Below are 23,977 nucleotides of genomic sequence, written 5' to 3'. Positions count from 1 at the left end.
CCTTGTGTCCCCTACTGACTGAAGCTAGTGGCGATTCCTAGGGGGTCGCCTTAGCCAAGTGCTCCTGGAATAGGTACTATTTTTTCCCTGACTGCCTCTCATGTGAAGATGTAATGCTGTCTTCCCTTCAAGGATTTATTAAGTCTCTCTACAGAGAATCAGATTAAAACAAAAGAAACTGTAATAAAACTGGTGGTTTTACACTCAGCAAGTGTCAAACTAGGTAGGTGCAACTTGGCATAATTACAGTAATGTAAGGCCTAGCATTTTTCTTAAAATGTTCTATAATTGTCATTATCATTGGTGCAGCTCCACTGGTTGTAGTAACGGAGGAATTACTACTGTAGAAATCCTTTAGCCACTCAACATCTGGTTGGACTGCACTATGTGGAGTTTTTTAGTATATATGTCATTACCAAATTATATCATCTTTGAAATATTTTCCTGTTAATCTGTGCCTCATTTCCATTGAGTATTTAAAGCATCTGGTACTGTGAGAGAACAAAAAGGCATGATACACCATTGTGTGGAGTGAATTTGGTAGTGTATAGGGTAAACTCTATTTCTCTTACCTCACTAATTGTTAATATGGCAATATTACTGTGAGCGAATGTTTCTGTCCTCCTCAGTTCTCAGCTGATCAGATGGTAGCTAGTCCTGGGATCAGGATTTTTGTCATCCTGGTGTGCAGGTGGTTAGCCTATATATACTACAATAGTTATCTAGTCACTTAGCAAGAGTCCAATTGCAGCTGAGGTACCCTAGGTAAATATCCAAACTGGTGTGGCCACATCATAAAACACAATAATTTGTCTCAAAAGGTGAGACAAAATTGTTTTTCAGTGGCCTTCCAGTCACTAATCTGGACTAATGGATGACTTGCAGTCATCATACCCAGGAAGGGAAAGAGTAACTATGGAGAAGCTGAAGTGGGCCAGGGTAAGGTGGTGGAAGTGGAGAATCTGGGGGAACGAGTTAGAAAGGAGATCAGCCAGTCAGAGCTCATTAAAGTGAGTGGATCTCCTCCCTAGGGCTACTGGGGAAAAATCCCTCTAAAAACTTGCTGACTGAAGACACCGCAACTGTTGCATGATAATCCTGCCAGTGATGACTTGAGAAGTTAATTACAGCCTGGCAGAGGATGTCTACCAATGGCCTCTATATTCTACCAAGCACATAGCCTTAGTTTGGGTAGAATGAACTTAAAACATTTCTGAATAGGGGAGGCCTGCAATGGAGTAGGAGTGCTGGATTTAGACTCTGATTCACTGGCAAAAGGTGTTCAGATTCCTTTTCCAATTTATGAGGTCCTTCGTACTACACAAACAGGGACCTAGACTTGCAGAAATCTTCAGGAAAAGCAGAGCATAAGTGTTTGGTGGATATCCAGGAAATGTCACTGGATGACTTCAGCTCCAGTCTCAAGACCCAAAGTTGGGGAGTAATATCTCCTAGTTAAGAAGGGAGACCTGAGGCCACCTTGGGAAGAAACTACTTTTTCTTTCTGTAAAATGATATATGGGGGATCATGAGCAATAGCTGTAATTTCCTCAGTTCTCCTACCTCAGGGATGGCCACTAGAAAGACCACTTTCTATAACTGAGAGAGAGAAAATGTTGAGGATGAATTTATGGCATCTAGCACCAAGTTTAGGTTCCGAAAGGGAACAAGAGTCTTACCAGGCTCAGGTAAGAGACTGCTTTAAAAACACTGATGTGAAGTTGGATCCCACTGGGAGATCTCCTATGGAATCCCTGAAGCCTGGACACTAAGGTGCATGCAGAGAGCCCTTTATCAGACCCATCCTGAAAGTAATGTAGAATGGAAGGGGTAGTGAATCTCAAAGCTAAGAGTTGATGATATCTACACCAAAAGGAAAAAGATAGTAAGTGAAGAAAGACTCCTCTTTCAACAATGGAGAAAGATGACAAGGACTGATTAGACATTCCTGGCTTTGAGGTAAGAGAGCACCAGTGAGGCAATTCTTGAAATAAAGGGCAATGGGATCATGGTTAAGGGTTGGCCCTGTTATAGGATATCTTATTTTTCTGGTTGGCAAAGCCTGTCTCCAGTTCAGCTTAAGGAACTCTATGAAGAAGACTCATCTCAGCTACTTTGAGTCTAGGGGAATTGGATGCCACTGAGTCCTGCATATTTTCTCCAGAACTGCATCATGGGAAAAGATGAGGAGGGTAAACTGCCTATCCCTATCCAAAGTTCAAGAATCCTTCCTTCTCCCAGCAAGAAGTTAATCGAGGGAGGCTGGAAACAGACAACAGTTTTCCTAATAGAGGGACTATTTCCTTGGATAGATTTCCTTGCAGCTCAACCAGTAACCTTGATCATTCAGATGGCCAGATACTTGTAGGACTTTGAGGGATCCCAGTCTCTCTTTTCTCTGTGTAATAGGGGCTCTGTTTAGAGGGGAATACTCAGAAGCCTTCCTTGATCATTCAGGTAGGCCACTTCAGCTATTCTGTCTAACCTGATTGAGACATGGCTGAAAGGAGGATCTCCAGGAACTTGAGAATCAACCTGATGACCCTAAGTTCCAGGATGCTGAAGGGGGGTTTTCATTCCTGTGAAGACCACAATCCTTGGACCTACTGTGAAGAACCTTTATTTGTGGAAGTTGCACATCTCTGGTTAACTGAGGACTCCAGTTGTCCTGCAGTGGGGAATCTCTTCATGGTGAGAACTCTGCTTTCCTGTCATCAAATGATAGAACCTTTCATTGATTGAAGGGAAGAAATTAGATGTTCCAAGTTTTCCTCTCTTGAGGAGTGAGGTGGGACGCTAACATATATTCAAGGAGACACTGAGAAGGGAACTTGGCCCATCCCATCAAGTCTTCACAGTATGATGGGCCTCCAGCCAGGCCATGTACAACTGGATAGCTGCTGACTCCCTGGACTCAAAAGAATGAATTGGGGCCTTGAGATGGAGGAGTTCAACTGGGGGGCTGAGGGAGGAGCGAATTATCTGTGTGTCTTCCGTATTAATTATGGCTCCTAAGAGGCAGCAGTTTCTGGGGAGGAGAGCTGTATCTTCATTTTCCACCAGACCAAGGTAACTAAATGCTGTCAGGTCATGTGTACTGCTACTGAGGTTTTCTGGAACATTGGGCCCAGATCCTAGTCCTGAGTGACAATCATGATGCTTTCTGAAGATTAGAGTTTTAAATTGGAAGTGCAAATGGCCTACAGCGGAATCTCTGATTGGTCTGGAATATGAAGATCTGAGTTCTCAATTTCAGTGGGTCCCAGATAGTTACCTGAAATCTACAGCTGATAGCCTTGAGTGGAGAGAATCCATATTGTATTTGTGGTATTTGACAAAATAATTCATTATAGATCTTGGAACTTCTCAGCTTCTGTGGACTATGAAGTACCTAGAGTAAGACCCCTTTTTCCTTTTCTTGACTTTGGGATCTGGGCATGTGGCCTGGTAGGGGTGATTAATAGTTTGCAGGACATTCTGCCTTGTCTTAGGCCCCTATGGGACAAGGTCGAAGATTAGATGCCCCTAAATTGGCCCCTAAGCTGTTAAAATATTGAGCCATGTCTTTGGCTGCATTAACAGAGATAAGCCCCCTTGCAAGGTTCCTGCATACCAAGAGGGGCAGCTTGGAGGAAACAACCTTTATCTCCCTCTCAGTCAGCCACTTGATTAGTTCTCTAGAAGTACGAGAGGATTGTGATACTGATCTGAATGCTGTCCAGCTGAAATGATCATTTAATAACCTTTCCGCCCCCCCAACCAAGGGGTTATGAAGAGACACATTAATGTCTGAAAGCACATCTGGGCACCTAGAATGATCAGCTGTGGTGTGAGGCAATCAGACACTGCAGAAATCAGGCTTCATCTCATAGAACCTGAAGCAGTATTTGGGCAGCTTGGGAATAGAATCAGGAGAAGCACACTTTGTTTCTACCAGCTTCACAACAGCTTGTGGAAAGACAGATTCAACTCTGCGGAGTAGACTTGGAGAAAATAGGGAACCTTGCTGTATCTTTTGAAGATGGAGTTCCAGCAAAGAGATTTCCAAGGTGTTTGTTATGTGGGACACCAAAAGTAACTCCCTCTTGTAGTTATCTGAAGTGAAAGAGACCCTATCACAGTGGATTGATCCTGCTGGTCTGATCCCAGCTCATGCTGTTTGGGAAACTTCCTGCCTGAGAGGGAATGGAAATGAAAGATGAGACTTTTCTTCCCCTTAGTGGCAGAGAAGAGGTTCCTTGTGATAGGGAAAGGGACAGAAAATGTGTTTGCTGGGGAGGGTGAGCTCTTTTGAGAACTTTTGGGGGTGTGTTTTGGAAGGGAGGAAAGATTCTTTGTTGGGGAGAGTATGGAGACGGCAAAGCTGTATTTATTCAGGTAATGACTGATGAGATGAAGAGCGTTCCATTGTGATAAAAAAGGTGTCATGAGAGATTTGATTGTCTTTTCTCTCCAGCATGTTATCTTGTGACCCCCAATCTGAGGCCAGGAACTCCTGGAGGCTCCTGTTTTTGGGTACCCAGTTGTACTTGAAAGCTGTTCTGCATGTCCTCGTTTTCCAGGGTGGCTGCTGAAGTAAAACCCAGTTCTCTGGTCTAGAATTCTGCCAGTCACTGCTTGGCCATAGCTAGGGGCAGTTCAAGCCAGAATGTGGAGGGGCATGCTTTTGGGCAAATGGGGCAGAATGCACCTGCTGCTAAAATTTGCCAAGAGAGGACACTCAAGGGGTGTATTTTTAGCCTTTTTTTCCCTAAAGCTTTTTGGGGCTGCAATCATCTTTATCCTTCTTTGCTGCATGTTATTCCAGAGCTCTGCAGTGGCCTGAAAGAAAGATGGCATGTCAGCCAGAAAGGCAAAGTAGAAGAGCAACTGCAGAAAGCCTTCCGGCAAGCTAGGAAATAAAGAATGCACTGGATGTAAAAATCTTGTGTGTGGCCTGGCTACCACCTGTTGATTCAGACTGTTGGCAGCCATATCACAGAACAAGATATGTTAAGAAGAGAGAGAGACTATCAGATTAAAACAATATAAACAATATGCATAATTTCTCTAGTTTTACACTGTATAAGCACATCTTGGATTAGACGTAGAAAATTTAACAACGTTATAGAAAATGCTTTCTCTGTCTCTTCTCTCTGACCCTTTAGGTCACTCACCACATTCCCTTTGGTTCTCCTTCCCCTAATTCCATTGTAGCATTTAAATTTCTTTGGTGTGCCTGGCTTTACCATAGCAGAAATTCCCCCACTGTCCACAACAAAGAAAAAAAAAGTGGTATTCCCATGGATCTGTCACGAAATTCATTCACGTTTGTATTCAACATTGTGTGCATCTTATCTCCAGTAAGGTTCCCACCCTTAAAAACTGGCTACCTTTTGCGCTTGCCTTAGTGATCATGCTTGGTATGTTTATTATCTTGGCATTTGATGTCACTCTGTAACCAGCTAAGCCTTCTTTTCAAGATGCGGGATTTATGTAATTCAGTAATTCATTCCTAACATTACATTTACTCTATAACAAATATATATCATGGACAGGTTCATTGCTTTGATACATCAAGAAGAATCTGTAGTAGGAGTCTCTGGATGCAGACTGGGTGTGACATGAAGCTGTGTGTGAATGACTGGTGTGTATGCTGGAAAGTACAAGTAGCTGGTGTTTGTGAGTGGTTTGAGTTGGGAGTGGCTAGTATGTGTGAGTGAGAGTGTCTGTGTGTGAGGAGAGGACTAGGTGGTAAACAACTGGCATCTTTTTTACTGTCAACTAGTTAAGCTAATAGCTAATGGTGAGCATGTTAGAGAGAGAGAGAAGAGGAAGGAAGGAGAATTTTAAATGGAGAAAGGGAAGGAGGAAGGCAGTAAGGATGGAGGGAGATAAGAAAAAGAAGACAGAGAAGGCAAGGCAAAGGAAGTATATCCTACAGTAAGTATATCAAAGACTACGCTTCCTGTCAGACAGATAAGATGTGCTGTTTCCAGAAAATATAGCTAAGGCATCAATAAGTGATAGGAGTTAGAGGCAGTCAGGGCCAAAACACCCAATTGAAGAAATTGAATTAGACTGATATCCTTATTTTTATAATATGCCCCCCATTTTTTATATTTTATCACACATTTTTTGTCATAAATAGGAAAGGCAACATTTCATAATTCTGTTACATTTCGTGCTTGTCTTTTTATATTTGTGAGGATACTAGTATGGCCACCTTTCAGGAAGCCTCCAAAATACACACACAGTATTTGCAAGCACATCAGCTTGTGTGTACCAAAGTTGGTATTTTGAAGCACATCTGTTTGCCTGCACAGATGGGTACACTTGAAGATTTCCTAAGTTCATTTCAGAGGCCCACTGAAAATTTTCTTTCACTATGAACTCATACAAAACGGACTCTCTTAATATCCGTAACTTTCCAGAAATACATTTCTATAAGAGAAGTGAATAATATTTTGAAAGTACTTTGGTATGCTTGAAAGACACTTAACATGCATAATTATAATGTATGAATGCCTTTGTTACTGATTGAAAGCTGTGCTATGTGTACTGTTTTGGGCCAGTTTGTGGCTTTAAGACACAGTCTGGGAGGCTGTCAGAGCCACATTACCACAGGTGGAGCTCTAAGTATACATCTACAGGAGGATAAAAGCCAATGCACAACTGTGGCTGACTGAGGTCAGCTGACTTGGGCTTGCGGGGCTCCGGTTGCTGGGCAAAAAATTGCTGTATAGACATTTGGGTTGAAGCTGGAGCCAGATGCCCAAGCACTGCGAGCCCAAGCCAGCTGACCCAGCTCAGCTTTGGGTTTTTTATCCCTGTGCAGATGTCAGGGTCTCTCTGTGAGATCATTGCCTTGCCACCACCTTTGTCCAATAGGCTGAGGTCCTGAAAAGGCTCTTGTGATGTCACTGCCACAGCCACCCCTCCTCTACAGTGTTGATGTCCTGCTCCTGGCCAGCCACATTGGATGTTTGAGCTGCTTCCCTTGAATCACTCCAATGACTCTTCATTCTGGGGATCAAGCCTGCTATACAGTAAAACATCAGAGGCTGCTCCCCAGCCCACAATCAGGTTTCCATAAATTAGTAGTGTGGCAATGTACCTTCTTCTCCTCAGCAGGCTCAGTCTTTTTTAGCCTTGGAGACACAGGCTTGGGCAAAGCAAATCCTTCTAGGTAGCACAGGGTCTGGCTATTCCTTTCCTCAGTAAGTCCCTTGTGCTTGTTTTTCTTCCCTTCTGGCGACTGAGTGCAGCCTTCCTTGCTGGAAGGGTTCAGAGCCTTGCTGCACCTAACTTGCTGACAGCTTCCCTGCTTCTCTCACTCTCCTCTATCCACCCCTCCCCTGGGAGTGTTTAAAAAGGTCTCAAGCAGTTGGAGCCAGCTGAACCTAATTAGGTCCCTGGTAATGCCTTTTCCAGCTGAACCTGATTTCCCCATGGTTATCTCTCCTCGGTGGATTGGGAGAGGCCTTTTAACCCCCTAGGACTAATTACTACCCTTCCTTTTGTAGCCGTTTGTCCTGCGTTTGCCACAGTAGACTTTATGGCCAGAAGGGACCACTATTGCATCTAATCTGATCCCCTGCATATCCTAAGGCCTCCTGTATGTCAGAAGAGCTCGGTGTTTTTTTACTCAAACATTTGCCAGAAAGTCATCTAGTCTTAAAGAAGATGCAACGGGCACATAGCTCTGCTACTCAGTAAGGAGGTGTGGCAGGATGTGTGAACCATTACTACTGCCTTTCTCCTTTGGATTGGCTAGCCATCCTGGGGCCACTGTAGGGGTATATCAACACTACGGTCAGGAGGTATGATTGCAGCACATGTTAAGCTTTTCCAAGCTAGCTTTGAGCAACCTAGCTGATTAAAATTGGGACCTAGTTATGTACGCAGTGGCTAGCTCATGCTGCTACAGCTTCACTGCTATTCTTAGCAAGCTATCACATCTCCCGACAGCAATGCAGACACTCTAGGAGAGAGCATGTCCTGCGCTCAGGAGAGTGTGGGGACTGCAGCTGTGCTTCAGACTTCTGGGGAGGGCCTGTTTGTGCTCATTCTGTCCCCTCATGCATATGCTCAAGGTGCAGGCACAATCTGGTTCATTATGTCTGTAAATCCAGAATATATAAACATATTTTAATGAAAAGCATAATGTTTTGTAATTATGTATTTTGTTGTCTTTGTAAAAATTTACTTTGTGTTGATTTATTTTTGTAATTCATACTTTTTCCAGCTTCCCATGCGCCTTACAAATGGGATTATTGGCCACATGATGACGTTCGAGCTGAGTGCAGATTTGTTGGTCTAACTAATCTTGGAGCAACTTGTTACTTGGCATCCACTATTCAGCAACTGTATATGATACCAGAGGCTAGACAAGCCATTTTTACTGCCAAAGTATGATTTCATGTTTTATTTTTAACTAGTGTTCCCTTTATAAACATATGCATACTTTTATATTAATTATTTCATTATGATCAAATAATGATAATGTATTGTTAGTGACTAAGGTGGAAAGAGGTGTGTTTTTTTCTAAATATTTGTAATATGAAATATGAGAGTTCTTTAAAGCAAAATTGTGATAAATCCCCACTCTTAAATACATGCTGCTAGCATGCAACAGCCATAGATTATTGTGAATTAAATTTACTTTTATGTAAATTGTATATAAACTGCCTATCATTCCTGTTTCTCTTACTTCTTTTTACTTATTTGTCCTTAAATTGTGAGCAGATACTATCTTTCTTGAATGTTTGGAAAGTGCCCTACACAAAGTGGGTGCTAGCATAAATAAATATTTAAAAAATACTTGTAATAGATTAAAGTTGTGAGCCTGTTGGTTGCAATGAACATTGCACTCTGCTCCCTGAATAATAGGATGTGGACGGCATCTATGGCCCTAACTTCTAGTTCCTTTTTGATCAGTGTTGATGAAGGACCTCCTCTGAGCCACTGTTGTCAGCTGCTATTCCGCCTAACCACAGTTCAGCCAGGATTGTCCTGCTGGAAACTGAGGAAGCTCCTTGGCCACTCACCAGAACACTAATAATTAGTGGTTAAGGTCTTTAAGAACTCCAGCCCATTACAGCACCATCCTGGAGTACCCATTGGGAGCCACCTCTCTTTATGTCATCACTGAATGAAAGAAAGTAGTGGTTCCTAATTTAGGAATAGTAGTTTTTTTGTTTTTATTTTTATTTCATTGAGGACTGGAGCCATACATTGGGATCCAGGGGAGAATTTTTAGAAAATACTAACCATGTGTAAACTCCATTTATCAGAAAACAATCAAGGTTTCTGGTGAAATAATATGCTAAAATGCAGAAAATGAGGTTGTAGTACATTAGGTTATTTAAAAAAAAAAGTAGGTATACACACATTGTGTGTGCTTGCATACGTATGCATGTAAATATATATGATCATTATGACTGTGTCACTTATACTAAAATAAAACATTAAAATATTCTTTGTAAAAAGAAATGCAATAATTGGGCTAATTGTTCTATAACTTTTCAGTGCCGATTTTTGGGGAGATTTCTAAGCAAAAAAATTAGAAGAAGTTGTAATCCTATTTTATGTATCTTTTTTTAGTATTCAGAGGACATGAAGCACAAGACCACTCTACTAGAACTTCAGAAAATGTTTACATATTTAATGGTAGGTTCTAAGAAGCACTTAATGAGGGTGCGGGGGAGGAAAGGAAGAAGAAGAAGAAAAATATTAATTCTCTGTATGAGTGTGTCTACACTTGGAGCTTAGAGTGTAGTTTCCAGCTTGAAGAGACAGACTTGTGCTAGCTCTAGTAAGCTAGTATGCTAAAAATAGAATGTAGCTATGGCAGCATGAGCTGCAGAGTGGGCTAGCCTTCCTGAGTCGATGCCTAGAATCTTACATGGTCATGTACTTGGGGCAGCTAGCCACTTCCACAGATCACATTGCCGCAGTTATATTCTGTTTTTAGCATGCTAGCTAGTGTGAGTCTGTCTCCTCAAGCTGGGAATCACACCCCCAGCTCCCAGCATGAACGTCCCCTATGTTTTTGTAAGTTTATGGCATCATAAATGTATTTGTACCTATGTTAAATAGGCAGTAGAGAAAAGTTGTATATTTAAATATTTAATTGTATGTCTAAAGTTAAGAAGATTTAAACACTAAGAGCACAATTGTGGTACTAAACAATCTTGCATTAAAGCGCAGTGCTGATGTACACCATCTAAGACAAGGCTCCTTGAAGCATTGTGCTTCAGCTCTAATGTGCATGCTCTACATATGCCCTGTAGGAGTTCTGAGGGTAATTAAATACTTGCAACTGGCCTGGGCTATGGGGCTGTATAATTATGGTGTAGATATTTGGGCTTGAGCTGGAGCCTGGGACCCTCCTACCTCATGTGAACCTGGAAGTTAAAGGTTAGATGTTCCTAAACTGGTTCCTAAAAAGCAGAAATATCCAGTTAAGGCATCTTTCCTTTAACATACCTTTAACCCTCCCACATCATTTTTACCACTTTCACTATCAATACTCCTCTTTGCTATAATTAAATCCCCCAAACCTCCAACATACATAGTAACACCATATGCAACACATTCTTAATAATCACATTATATATAATGCAGATCCTTAACTCTGAACAAAATAGCATTAGCATAGATGTATGTCAAACAATTCTGAACCAGTGAACTATATGATACATTGTTTGCCCATGGAGAAGAATGACTGAGAATTAAGCATTTCTCAAGATCAGGCTCTTAATATCTGCTATCTGACTTGCTTATCTAATACTGTATTTGATATCTGAACAGATCCACAAAATGTGAATTGTCAAATCTCTATTGACATGCTTTTATTGACTTTTAATAAGTATTTATTTGTAATATTAATGCTACACCTGTATTCTGCTCGTGATTTTGAAACAGTTTGGTAGTTAATTTTTTCAGAAGCATTTACATTTTCTTTTATCATATTCCACCACCTACCAAACAGTATTCTTAATATATTTTTATATATTTATTTTAGATACATATATTTGTATATTTTTTATATTAACTGTATTCATGTTTTTATCTACATTTTATTTTAAAGTTGTTTTTTTCATATATAATTTTTTTTTGCGTTTTTCCCCCAAAAGGAAAGTGAATGCAAGGCATACAATCCAAGGCCTTTCTGTAAAACCTACACCATGGATAAGCAACCACTTAACACTGGAGAGCAAAAAGACATGACAGAATTCTTCACTGATCTGATAACAAAAATTGAGGAAATGTCTCCAGAATTGGTGAGTTCTTAAAGCATGCTACAAAAGGGGGCTCTTAAAGCTATAGATTTGCTCAAGTTTTGTTGACAGAATTTGTTCGTTTATTCACAGAAAAATACAGTGAAAAGTTTATTTGGAGGGGTCATTACAAACAATGTTGTTTCTTTGGTAAGTATCGCTTTCTTTCCTGCCCACTTCATTCCAAGGTTAGAATATCCATTTTCATGTATCAGAATAATTCATTGACTTTCCTTTACCACTTTTCTGTTTTGTTATTTTCATTGAGGACTGTGAGCATGTCAGTCAGACTGCTGAAGAGTTCTATACAGTAAGGTGCCAGGTGGCGGATATGAAGAATATTTATGTAAGTACTGCCATGATGGCAGTTGTAAAATAGATCATAAAGTTTTAAGGAAATTAGCTCTGTCATGTAAGAGATTTCTTATTTTACTGTATTGCATATGCTGCTGCTTTCCAGACCTGCACTTTAATTTGAGCACAACTCTGGGCTTTGTTATGACTCCATAATTTTGTATTATTGGGTGACAGCTGTTCCATTGCAGCAGGCCATCAGTGACTGGTTCCAGGAGTTGGTTTAGAACCCTTCAAGGATCCTGAACATAGCGCGGCTGGGAGCCCTGGAGCAGCCCCTCACCAGCTCCAGAGGCAGCCCGGAATACAATTCCCAGCTCACAAAGATTCAAATAACATTTGGAGATACAGAAGCTTGACTGGGGCAGTTTGACCCATCTCTGTACAATAGTGTTCTGCAGTTTCCATACTTCCAAGGTCTTGCATTTGTCACAAAAGGTTTTCGTAGTTTTAAATGTCAAAACTGATGAATGTATTAAGTGCTTGCTTAATTTCATTTCTTATATCAAGGTCACCATCAAGGTGATCACCTCCAGCTCCTCTTGACTTCGGAGGCATTCAAGGCAGCCAAGGACCTTATATGCCTCACGGCGCCATCCTCCCCACAGAAGAGAGACAAGTTGCTTGTGACTGCGCGGCCCCAGCTCCAATCAAGGGGCAAACCAGCGGTCGTGGCACACCAATCCCCATTTCTGGCGCTCCTCTCCCTGGCACGGCCCATCAGCGCAGGGGAGCTGCACTGGTCCCCAACCTCTCAGCACCGCTCTCTGGCAGCTGAGTACCATTCCTCCATGGTTCACCTACTCAGAGACCTCAGAGTTGGAGATGGAATCCTATTGCTCCAATAGCACCAGGAGCAAGACATCCAGATCCTGCCAGATCCTGCCGCGACCACCAGCCCTACACAGCACTGTGGCCTCTGCAGTGGCAGCCTTCGACGCAGTGGCCCTTTTGGACATCCTGGGCGTATCGCCAGATCCAGGGTCAATGGTCCAGGTCGGCATCTGTGTCCTCGGCATCCTTCGCCCTCCCACCACTCATCCCTGACCTAATCATGCAGGATCACGGCCGCCTGCAGCACCTGAACCTCAAGTAGCTCCACCTCACTCCACCTTAGTGCCATTTATACTGAACTACCTCCTCCATCTTAAGCAACAGGCACTGTCCATGAAGTCAATAAGAGTTCACCTGGCAGCCATCTCCACCTTCCATCCTGGTGCAGATGGCTACTCAGTCTTCGCTAATCCAATGGTCAGCCATTTTCTTGAAGGTCTTGACAGACTATACCCGCAAGTATGACAGCCTATTCCAGTTTGGGATTTCAGTCTAGTCCTTTCCAGACTTAAGGCACCACCATTTGAACCACTGGCGACATGCTCCCTGCTTTATCTCTCTTATAGAGTGGCATTTCTGATGGTGATAACCTCAGCTAGGAGAGTGTCAGAGCTCAGGGCCCTTACATCAGAGCTTCCTTACACTGTATTCCATAAGGACAAGGTTCAGCTCAGACCTTACCTGACCTTTATCCCAAAGGATATCTCCCAGTTTCACATTAACCAGGACATCTTCCTCCAAGTATGCTATCCTAAGTCGCATTCCAGCAGCAGTGAGACGAGGCTTCACCCATTGGATGTCCATAGGGCGCTAGCCTTCTACATTGAGAGAACAGAACTGTTCCGAAAGTCTGTCCAGTTATTCGTGGCACTGGCTGATAGAATGAAGGGCCTCCCTGTTTCCTCGCAGCATATCTTGTCATGGATCATGTCATGCGTTCGGGAGTGTTACGACTTGGGAAAGGTGTCCACTCTGTCGATCGCTGCGCAGTCCACCAGGGCTCAGGCCTCTTCAGCAACATTCCTGGCACAGGTCCCGACACAGGAAATCTACAGGGCAGCAATGTAGTCCTCTATACACACTTTCACCACGCACTATGCAATCACTCAGCAGGCCAAAGATGATGCAGCCTTCAGTCGAGCTGTGCTCCGGTCAGTGGATGACTCTGACCCCACCTCCTGAACGTTGGCTTGTGAGTCACCTGATTAGAATGGACATGAACAAGCACTCAAAGAAGAAAAAACAGTTACATACCTTCTCGTAACTGTTGTTCTTCGATATGTGTTATTCATGTCCATTCCAATACCCACCCTCCTACCCCTCTTTTGGCGCAGCTGGCAAGAACTGATGGGGGTGTTCGGGGCCCTATATTGGGCGCTATGAAGGCACAACTCCAGGGGGCACCCAGGCCAACCCTATGGACGCTGCTAAGAGAAAAATCTTCTGGCTGGAGTGAACGCAGCACGCGCGCACGCCTGATTGCAATGGACATGAACAATACATCTCGAAGAACAACTGCTATGAGAAGGTGCCTCCTTTTGCTCCCATATGGGGGCATAAAGGGCAGAATGGCCCCACCACTACCTCTGTTCTTTCTTACTGCCTATTGCATTGAGTCAGAACCTAGCAGTCTCCTATTGACTGATAGAACTCTAGCAGGCTACTTCTCAGGAAACCTTTAGAATGCCTTTCAACAATTTATTTACCTACAATTCAAACCCCCTTAAATTGGAATGAAATAGCTGAACAGATCCACTTGTACCAATGTTCCCTCCTATATAGATCCCTCTCTACAGCATGGTGAAATCTAAGGTTGGCTTCAAACCTTACCTGTGGGACAGACTAGTCCTGTTGAGGGATGGCCATAGTAGAAGCCTTTTCTACCTGAGTGAATGCCACATCCCCAGCAGGTGCTCTATCTGCTTGTTGTTCTTGGCTGGGATCAGAAATTGCATGAGGTCTCTGAGGTCTCTTCCAACCCTAATCATCTATGATTCTATGATGCACAACTCAAGTTCTGTCTCTTAGAACAGTCGATGAGAGGGGCATCTGACCTGGAGTTCCAGGGCCAAGCATTCTGGTACTGATGAGACCAACACCGGTCAGCGAACCGTAGTGCAGTAGGACTATGTCCAGGACCACGTCGGAGAAGTCAGCACAGAGCAAACCACTGGCACTGCCTTTGGCCTCCACACCAACTCTGGGACTGTCCATGGCAATAATTTCACCTCAGACATCCATGTCGAATGCAGCTGCTCAAACATTGTAACAGGCTGAGAGGGAATGATCAGAGCACCGAGGTCAGGGCTTTAGGAAGAGGTCCATGTCCTCCCATGCCAGGAAACACAGAAAGAACCCTAAGGAAAAGTCCTCTAAGACTCATCAGGCATCCCCAGGTGAGAAGGAGCAGCATATTCCACTTTTGGAGCATCAGTGATGATCTTGACCTTGGTACAGACACTACGATCTGGAAATGGCGTAGTTGAACTAAGCCATGCCAACCAGTAGCTTGGAAAGTCCCGATGCCATCAGAGATACCACCATCAGCACCACTTATAAAAGAGAAATAATCTTGGTCGCTATCACTATGGCACACATTCTCCCCAACATTGATTAGGGAACAGTCTCCAACATGGTCCTTGGCCAACAGTGGAAGATCGGAGGAACCTTTGTCCCACAGCCATAGAAGTGACAGTGGCTCAGCCAGCATTCGCCCTACCTGCATGGGCCATGGTGGCGACAGTGAGATCCCCATCACCCAGTTACTGGAGGAGCAGTGGTCTGAGGTACAGATAAACCTGCACACAGCTTCTCCTCCTCATCACCAGAGACTGCTGGGATCGGATGATTTTAAGGCCTTTCAAGACCTCCTGTTGTGAATAGCAGACATGGTAAAGGTTGAAATCTCTATTATTACAGAGAAGTCACACAGATTCTTTGATATTTTGTCTGCAGTGGAACCAGCACACATTGCCATCCCAATAAATAAAGGGCTTCTAGACCCTGCCACAGTGGTATGGCTGACATTGATCATTGAATCTCCATCAGAGAATGCTGTCAGGTGCCAGAGTATTTTTACTCTTATCCTAACCTTGGATCTCTGGTGGTTTACATTAATTCTTATGGAGAAATTGGATTTGCTTTACATCATTTCACTGAAAGTAGCATTTTTCAGGAACATAACTACAACGTTAAGCAAGGAGTTACTGTAGATATATAGATATATTTGGTAGTTTTCTAAAAAAGACTAATATGTATAATATATAATATCTGCACCCCAGTCTTCCTGCAGAATTCAAGGAGGAAGGAGATAGTTTCTGAAAACGAAAATGTTGAAATGTACTCCAAATGCTGCCTGATCTGTAGCTATAAACTATTAATATGAGCAAAGCTCCTTTACGGAAGTGCAAGGTCTATCAGTACATGCAGAATAAATGAGAATTCTTCCAGTTGAAGGTCTGGATACCTTCATAATTTTTGCATGTTAGTGTTAATTGATTTATTGTATGATCTCCAGTTAAAGATTTTAGGTCAAAAGGAAAATGGTAGATGCGCTAATGATGATGAAATCAGCCATTTGGTTTTGTTTTTTCCTTTCTTTGACACTTGTGTATGTGCTGGTAGTTAATAAAGTAAAACGTTAATGCATTTTGTGAAGAAGGCTGACCCAATGGTTAGAGTGCTAGACTGGAATTTGGGACACTCAGGTTCAGTTTCCTGCTCAACCACAAACTTTTAATGTGACTGTGTGCAAGTCATTTAGGATAGATCTGCAGTGTGATAAAAAGCCTGTGGTGCTGAGTATCAGAGCCTGAGTCAGTTAACTTGAGTTAGTGGGACTAAATATAGGAACGTGGAAGTTTGGGCTTGGGCTGGAGCTCTTTCTCTGAAACCTTGCAAGAAGCGAGGGTCTTAGAGCCCAGACACAGACCAAGCCCAAACATCTACACACTCATTTTAGCCTCTCAGCCTTAAGCCTGCGAGTTAGTTGACCCAGGCTCAGACTCAGCACTGTGGGTGTACACATACCCTTAGTCTCTCTTTGCTTCAATTCACCATTTGCCAAATGGAGATAATAGTACTTCCCTATCTCACAGGGTTGTTGTGGGTGTAAATATATTGAAATATGGCAAAGAGCTCAGATACCACAGTAATGCGTGCTATATATGTAGCTGATATAAACGGATTAAGTACCTAAGATAGATCTGAACCATGAAAGCATTTACTTATTTTTCTTGTTCATTGTACACAGGAATCTCTTGATGAAGTAACTATTAAAGATACCTTGGAGGGTGACAACATGTATACCTGCTCTCACTGTGGGAAGAAAGTGCGAGCTGAAAAAAGGTATAATAGTGAATAAACAAATGTTCTTAGCATTTCTTCCTAACTATTAGTTCCATTAATTTCTGTTGGTCATTTCCATCAAGTGAGAGTAGTAGTCCAAAAATAATCTAAAATCATTATAATTATTTAATATTTGAATAACAATAAAACTGGAGACCCAAACAGGATCCTGGCCCTACTGTCTAAAGCACTGTACAAACATATAAGGATTTGATCCCTATCCAAAGAGCTTACAATATAAAAATATAATGACCTACATAAAACATTTTAGGAGACGGTCACCTACTCCATAATGCCTGCCCTTCTAAAATTGTGCTCTCATTTTTCATCATAATCCTCATTGTTCCTTTTGTAGAAACAAATCTCATTGTATTTTGAACTCATTTACTGTATATGTTTTTGATCAGTCAACTTTGTTGGAAGTTTATTCCATATTTTTATTACTCTTTACACAAACTTATTGGGTTCTTTAATCTTGATTTCTGCTTTTAAAATTGTTCAGTAGCTTTTGGAACTCTTTCAAATACATAAAGAAAGTATGTGTGTTATCTGTATCCTTTTATTTAATTTTTAAAATCTTCACCTGATATTGGAAGACTCACAGTGGTTTTTTGCAGCGATTATAAGTGGCACAGGAGAAAGGTTCCCTACTGTCAGAGTGGTAGCCGTGTTAGTTTATGTCAGCAAAAACAATGAGGAGTCCTTGTGGCACTCTGATGAAGTGAGTTTTAGCCCACAAAAGTTTATGACCAAATAAATTTGTTAGTCACAAGGACTCCTCGTTGTTCTCTACTGTAAATCTTATAAATATGTTCAGGAGCCTAAAGATTTTAATACAGGATATGTTCTGCATTGAAATATGTCTACAATAAAGAGTTTTGCACATAGATGTATGAATGGTGATGGCAGTTAAGCAGTGTAATTAGCAGATGTTGGTGCCAGGGTATGCAAAAAACAGAGGCTTAGAACCTAATAAGTCAACTATTTTTTATTTTTGCAAGTAAAAAAAGGGCCTAGGCTTTGTTAATGACTATCGAGATTGAAAAATTCAGATTATAGATTTCAGCCATATGTGACTGGAATGAGAAAAAAATAGATTTACACTATTGGAAAAATGTTCCCCCCCCATCATCTTTTCATATTCAAAAATACTGATATGATTTATTTTAAGAATGACAAAAAAAATCCTTGGACTAAGATCAAGCATGGAAAATATTCATCAGAAAAGGTTGGTTTTTTTTTCAGATTGTAAATGGAAAGTGAAACAGCACACAAACAGAATCATTAAAAAGAACAGGAATACTTGTGGCACCTTAGAGACTAACAAATTTATTTGAGCATAAGCTTTCATGGGCTACAGTCCACTTCATCAGATTCGTAGAATGGAACATATAGTGAGGAGATATATATACATACAGAGAACATGAAAAGGTGGGAGTTGCCCAGCCAACTCTAAGAGGCTAATTAATTAAGGTGAACTGTTCTCAGCAGGAGAAAAAGAAACTTTTATAGTGATAATCAAGATAGCCCATTTAAGACAGTTTGACAAGAAGCTGTGAGGATACTTAACATGGGAAATAGATTCAATATGTGTAATGGCTCAGCCATTTCCAGTCTCTGTTTAAGCCTAAATTGATAGTATCTAGTTCGCATATCAATTCAAGTTCAGCAGTTTCTCCTTGGAGTCTGTTTTTGAAGCTTTTCTGTGGCAAAATTACCACCTTTAAATCTGTTACTGAATGACCAGAGAGGTTGAAGTGTTCTCCTACTGGTTTTTGAATGTTATGATTCCTGATGTCAGATTCGTGTCCATTTATTCTTTTGCGTAGAGACTGTCCAGTCTGGCCAGTGTACATGGCCGAAGGGCATTGCTGGCACATGATGGCATATATCACATTGGTAGATGTGCAGGTGAATGAGCCCCTGAGGGTGTGGCTGATGTGATTAGGTCCTATGATGGTGTCACTTGAATAGATATGTGGACAGAGTTGGCATCGGTCTTTGTTGCAAGGATAGGTTCCTGGATTAGTGTTTTTATTTTGTCGTGTGTGGTTGCTGGTGAGTATTTGCTCCAGGTTGGGGGGTTGTCTGTAAGCGAGGACCTGTCTGTCTCCCAAGATCTGGGAGAGTGAGGGATCATCTTTCAGGATAGGTTGTACATCTTTGATGATGCACTGGAGAGGTTTTAGTTGGGGGCTGAAGGTGATGGCTAGTGGCGTTCTGTTATTTTCTTTGTTGGGCCCGTCTTGTAGTAGGTGACTTCTGGGTACTCTTTTGGCTCTGTCAATCTGTTTTTTCACTTCAGCTGGTGAGTATTGTAGTTTTAAGAATGGTTGATAGAGATCTTGTAGGTGTTTGTCTCTGTCTGAGGAATTGGAGCAAATGTGGTTGTATCTTAGAGCTTGGCTGTAGACAATGGATCATGTGGTGTGTCCTGGATGGAAGCTGGAGGCATGTAGGTAAGTATAGCAGTCAGTAGGTTTCCGGTATAGGGTGGTGTTTATGTGACCGTCGCTTATTAGCACAGTAGTGTCAAGAAAATGGACCACTTGTGTGGATTGGTCTAGGCTGACGTTGATGGTCGGATGGAAATTGTTGAAATCATGGTGGAATTCCTCAAGGGCTTCTTTTCCATGGGTCCAGATGATGAAGATGTCATCAGTGTAGCGCAGGTAGAGCAGGGGCATTAGGGGACGAGAGCTAAGGAAGTATTGTTCTAAGTAGCCATAAAAATGTTGGCATACTGTGAGGCCATTCTTTGTAAGAAGTCCCTGATGTAATCTTTACTGTAGGGAGTGCTGTTATGTGCTTACTGCAATAATGGCTGCTTTAAATCAGTATTCTATCCAGTACCATAATGTAATCCCTGTTACATGTCATCTGATGACAAGATTTTTTATAAAATTTGACTAACTGATACTGTGTAAGGGATTGTGGTTGCTGATTTTTACATTTTAGGTGACTCTAACATGAACTGGAAATAAATGAAAGTTTTGAGAGACTTTGTGGCAGTATTATCTAAGCAGTTCAGTTTTCTTAAATGTTAATTTCTTTTGTCTTTAGGGCATGTTTTAAGAAATTGCCTCGCATCTTAAGTTTCAACACTATGAGATACACATTTAATATGGTCACCATGATGAAGGAGAAAGTCAACACGCACTTCTCATTCCCTTTACGTTTGGATATGACACCTTACACAGAAGATTTTCTCATGGGAAAGAATGACAGAAAAGAAGGTAATTGATTTTGCTTTGTCCCTATAGTTGCCCAACAACCAAACAGTGCTGAAAATTCAACCTTTTGAAAATTTTTCTCTGTGAGTATAAAACTGCAGTTAAACTGCATAGTCAGGTGGCCCAGGGCATATGGTGAAATTCATGGAAATTAAGCTCTAAAAAGTCCTGGAATAGTAGTATTTCTTAGCAATACACACAAATCCAAATAGTTAATAATTCTAAACACGTCTTTCATGTAATTAATCCCACATCTTTTTGTCTTCTCCTTCATGTGAGGTTAAAAAGGAACTAAAAGGCTTATGAAGCCTATATTTTTTTATGTTTACAAATAAATTGTAATTTATTGTGTTTAATATCCAGTGACTGCTAACTCATTTTCATTGTAAATACAGCACAATAATCAATATAAATTATTGATTAAACTATTTTTATAATGAATTATAAATTCCTGGCTTGTTATGTATAGATTGTTGTTGATTTGTTTTATATTTGCAGGATAATATGGTGGCCAAATTCTTGAACTTTATTAAATGGTCCACTAGTAAGGAGCATACATAAACTGCAAAAGCATTACTATGTATGCCTGTATTCTGGGTTAGAAGCAACCTCACAAGAATAGTGACCTATGCTCCACCTGTTGGGTGTTGGCTTTCTGGTTGCTTCCTATGTGCAGTGCCTAGAAGGAATATGCTGTTTGTTAGTGTATTTGGCAAGAAGTATTTACTGTAAGTTATCTGTATTCATTCTAGTGTTGTGAAGGTTAAAGAAATAACTTGCTAAATATTGTATTAAATTTTTTAAGGTTTTAAGGACAACAGTGAATATTTAAAAGAAACTGAAAGTTACGAGTACGATTTGATAGGCGTGACAGTTCATACAGGAACAGCAGATGGTGGTCACTACTACAGTTTTATCAGAGATATAGTCAATCCCCATGCTTACAAAAACAACAAATGGTGAGTTAAGTATTTAATAATTCTTTTTTGTGATGTATATGTATTGTGATGTATTGGTAAATTCTAAGATGACACTGTCATCTATTTCAAATACAGTACTTTAACTCCCTTGCTTGAACTATCCTGTTAAATAATTGCAAATATTTTTATTTATCAATTTATCTTCTTCCAATCAACAAACATTTTCTCCTGGTTTTGGTGGGGCCTTTAAAAGAGGGTGAGCATTGGGTGGATTGATTAGAAAGTAACTATTTAGAATCCATTGTGTGTTCTATATTAAACTATAGAAGTTTAAAGATAGGTCAGATTTGCCTACATTTCTTGCTTGTGTTACCTCAGTTTTGTAAAGTTTATTAGCTTTGCCATGCCAGTAGTGCAGACCACCATATGCTATGAATCCTGGTTGCATAAGTTCAGCACAAGATGTTCCAGATGCAGGTCATAAGATTGTAGAGAATCAGAGTATGTGCATGTGTAATAATTTTGATGTATGCAAGACATATATGAAGTAGAACAAAATCATTACTCTTTACACTGTGCTTTTTTATGCTAATTAATATTACAGTAAAATGTATTATTAGCAGTTCAATGCATGTTAACAACTTTGGTAAGGTGACTAGGTTTCTGTATGCCAGAGAGATGCCAACTCCTTTGGAGGAGAATGTTTACATTTCCTTTTGTAAAGCAGATTCAGAAAAAAAACCCAACTTGTTTCCATTATGATTATAATTATTCTTTGTCCTTCAACTTTGTCCTTTTTGTTTTGTCAGTTTTTAATGATCAACTTCCATGGTGGTGCTTAACTTTTCTTTTTGCTTTTCTTTAAATCTATTCAACTCTACATCTGGGAAATTCTCCACTGTTATACTTCAGTTATCAAAATCTGTTCTTACTGTACTTTGATACATGCAAAATATTGTTTTGTCTCATCTGGAATTTACAAATTTGCTAGTGTTTTCCAAGCTGTTGAATTTTCTCAGTGTTTAACACTTACCAGATGTAATTAACAGTGGTGTGTCTGAAAAATTTGTAGCCTTTATTTTTTCTATCCCCAGGAGAAAAGGGAAAGAGAGGGAGGCAGTTCCTCTAGCAGAGGTCTTCGGCAGAGACCTCCGCTTGTAACAGTTATGTCCATTTTAGCTGAACATCACATTCATATTATAATGTTCTTTAATGGGGCTGCTTTTGGAAAAATCTTGTATCAATCTCCTTGCTTAGTGGCGTGGTATTTTAAGATTCTGGCATTGCCCTTTTCTTCTCAAGTTTTTGTGACTTCTCTTGTTGATCATGGTTCAGAGGAAGAAAAGATGTTTCTGACTTAGAAAAATAAATTTCCCTCCCTTCCTAAAACATTAAAGATCTAGATCCATCTATCTACCCAGGGTTCCTTTGGCTTTCGGTAGTCTAAATGATATTGTGCTGGACTCCCTCAAGCTGTCCACTAAGATCCTCAGCTTCTCTATATTTGTTTGCTGTACATTATGAGATTTGTCCATGAAGGTAGGGTATCTGGTTCCACATCTGTAAAATAGTATTTCCCTTAACAAGAAATAGCATTTTTGTGAGAAACAGGGGATTCAACCCCCTTCTAACTTGTCAAGCAACAAATTTAGATTTTCAGAAAAGAGAACTAGGTCCTCTTCGCTGGGGAAAAAGTCAGTCCTTTACAGTCAGATGTTCCTTCAGCTATCTAAGTCTGGTTGCGTTATCTCGGGAGTAAGCCCAAGCCTTCCATCTCTGCCCTTAAGAATGGGTACAAAGGTTTTGAGCAATCAGCCTTTTCCCTCTACAGACTTTTTTTTTTTTTTTTTTTTTTTTTTTTTTGAGAGGTGGAATCTATGATTTTCTTTTCATTCTAGTGGAAAGTATTTTCTGAATAATAAGTCCTTTTTCTCTTGAGGGAAGGTGCTCATGTCATTTTCCTGGCTACTGATTCACAAATAAAAAATTAGCTGGCAATGTGAGTGTAATTTTGCCTTTACTTCCTCATAGTTTTATCTTCCATTTATAAATGTCATTCTTTTGATGTAGATGCTTGGTATTCTTCATCTACTGTAAGAGAAGTAACAGACAACTGATTCAAAAGTTTAATCTTTTATAGGTATCTTTTCAATGATGCTGAAGTAAAACCATTTGATTCTGCTCAGCTTGCTTCTGAATGTTTTGGTGGAGAAATGACTGTAAGTTGTAGCCTTTACCTCTAGTCTCCCTCCCTCCCCCTTTTTTTTTAATTTTATTTTTATTACACTCTCAGAAGGTAGTACTGGACAGACTCTATCACATGGGTTCTATAGTGCTCTGCCATGCCCTGATACCCCTCCAGTTCAACACATATATGAAGCTGTTAAGGGAGTTTAATTGAGACACTTGTTGTGGTAGAGACAAGGAGACTGCACAGCCTGAGTCTGTTTATTTTCAGGCCATGATGCAGTCTATTTGGTTGCCCAAACTTTCCGTGAGAGAGCGTGGCTTACCTGGAGTATAAACTGATGAAGGGGAAAGTTCTTTTGGGGAATTGGGAAATTTTTTTTGTGGACTGCAGAGCCAAACCAGTTTTTTGTATATGTTTTTTTAAAAAAGCCTATCAGTTGAAATAGCTATAAATTAACTTTAAATACAGGTACATTTTGCCCAAATACAGTTGCATAGTGATTGATATCCTTTATAACTTGTGTATATTGTTAGTCACATTACATTAGTTTCCTGATCTGTAAAATAGTGATAACTTTTTTTAAAGCATTTGAGATCCTTGACTGAGAAGTGCTAATAAGTATAAAACATATTAATATTAATGTCTGAGGAACCACCAGTAGCTGCCAGAGAATGTAGTTCTTCAGACTACTGGCCAGAAAGAATTGGCAAATCAAGCACTAAACAAATGTTTTTAATGTTTGTGTATTCAGACCTATGTCTTGTATAGTTTTTCTTTTGGTCAGAGAAGGGAGTTTCATGGATTTAAAATAAATATTAAAAGCAAATTACTTTA

The 23,977-nt window shown here is 40.7% G+C and overlaps 1 protein-coding gene across 1 annotated transcript in view; it reads left to right on the top strand.

The window, feature by feature from the left end:
* USP34 (ubiquitin specific peptidase 34) overlaps window positions 1–23,977 on the top strand; it is a 311,265-nt gene that overhangs the window by 218,009 nt on the left and 69,279 nt on the right. The window contains 9 exon segments of the mRNA XM_030557848.1: window positions 8,228–8,391; window positions 9,586–9,651; window positions 11,121–11,267; window positions 11,358–11,414; window positions 11,533–11,610; window positions 16,705–16,799; window positions 19,863–20,035; window positions 20,838–20,991; window positions 23,093–23,171. Of these exon segments, the coding sequence (XP_030413708.1) occupies window positions 8,228–8,391; window positions 9,586–9,651; window positions 11,121–11,267; window positions 11,358–11,414; window positions 11,533–11,610; window positions 16,705–16,799; window positions 19,863–20,035; window positions 20,838–20,991; window positions 23,093–23,171 (1,013 nt within the window).

This window comes from Gopherus evgoodei, chromosome 3 (genome assembly GCF_007399415.2).
Source record: "Gopherus evgoodei ecotype Sinaloan lineage chromosome 3, rGopEvg1_v1.p, whole genome shotgun sequence".
In the NCBI taxonomy this organism is placed as follows: Eukaryota; Metazoa; Chordata; order Testudines; family Testudinidae; genus Gopherus; species Gopherus evgoodei.
Note: the sequence above shows the minus strand (reverse complement) of the source record. Positions and strands in the feature narration are given on the sequence as shown.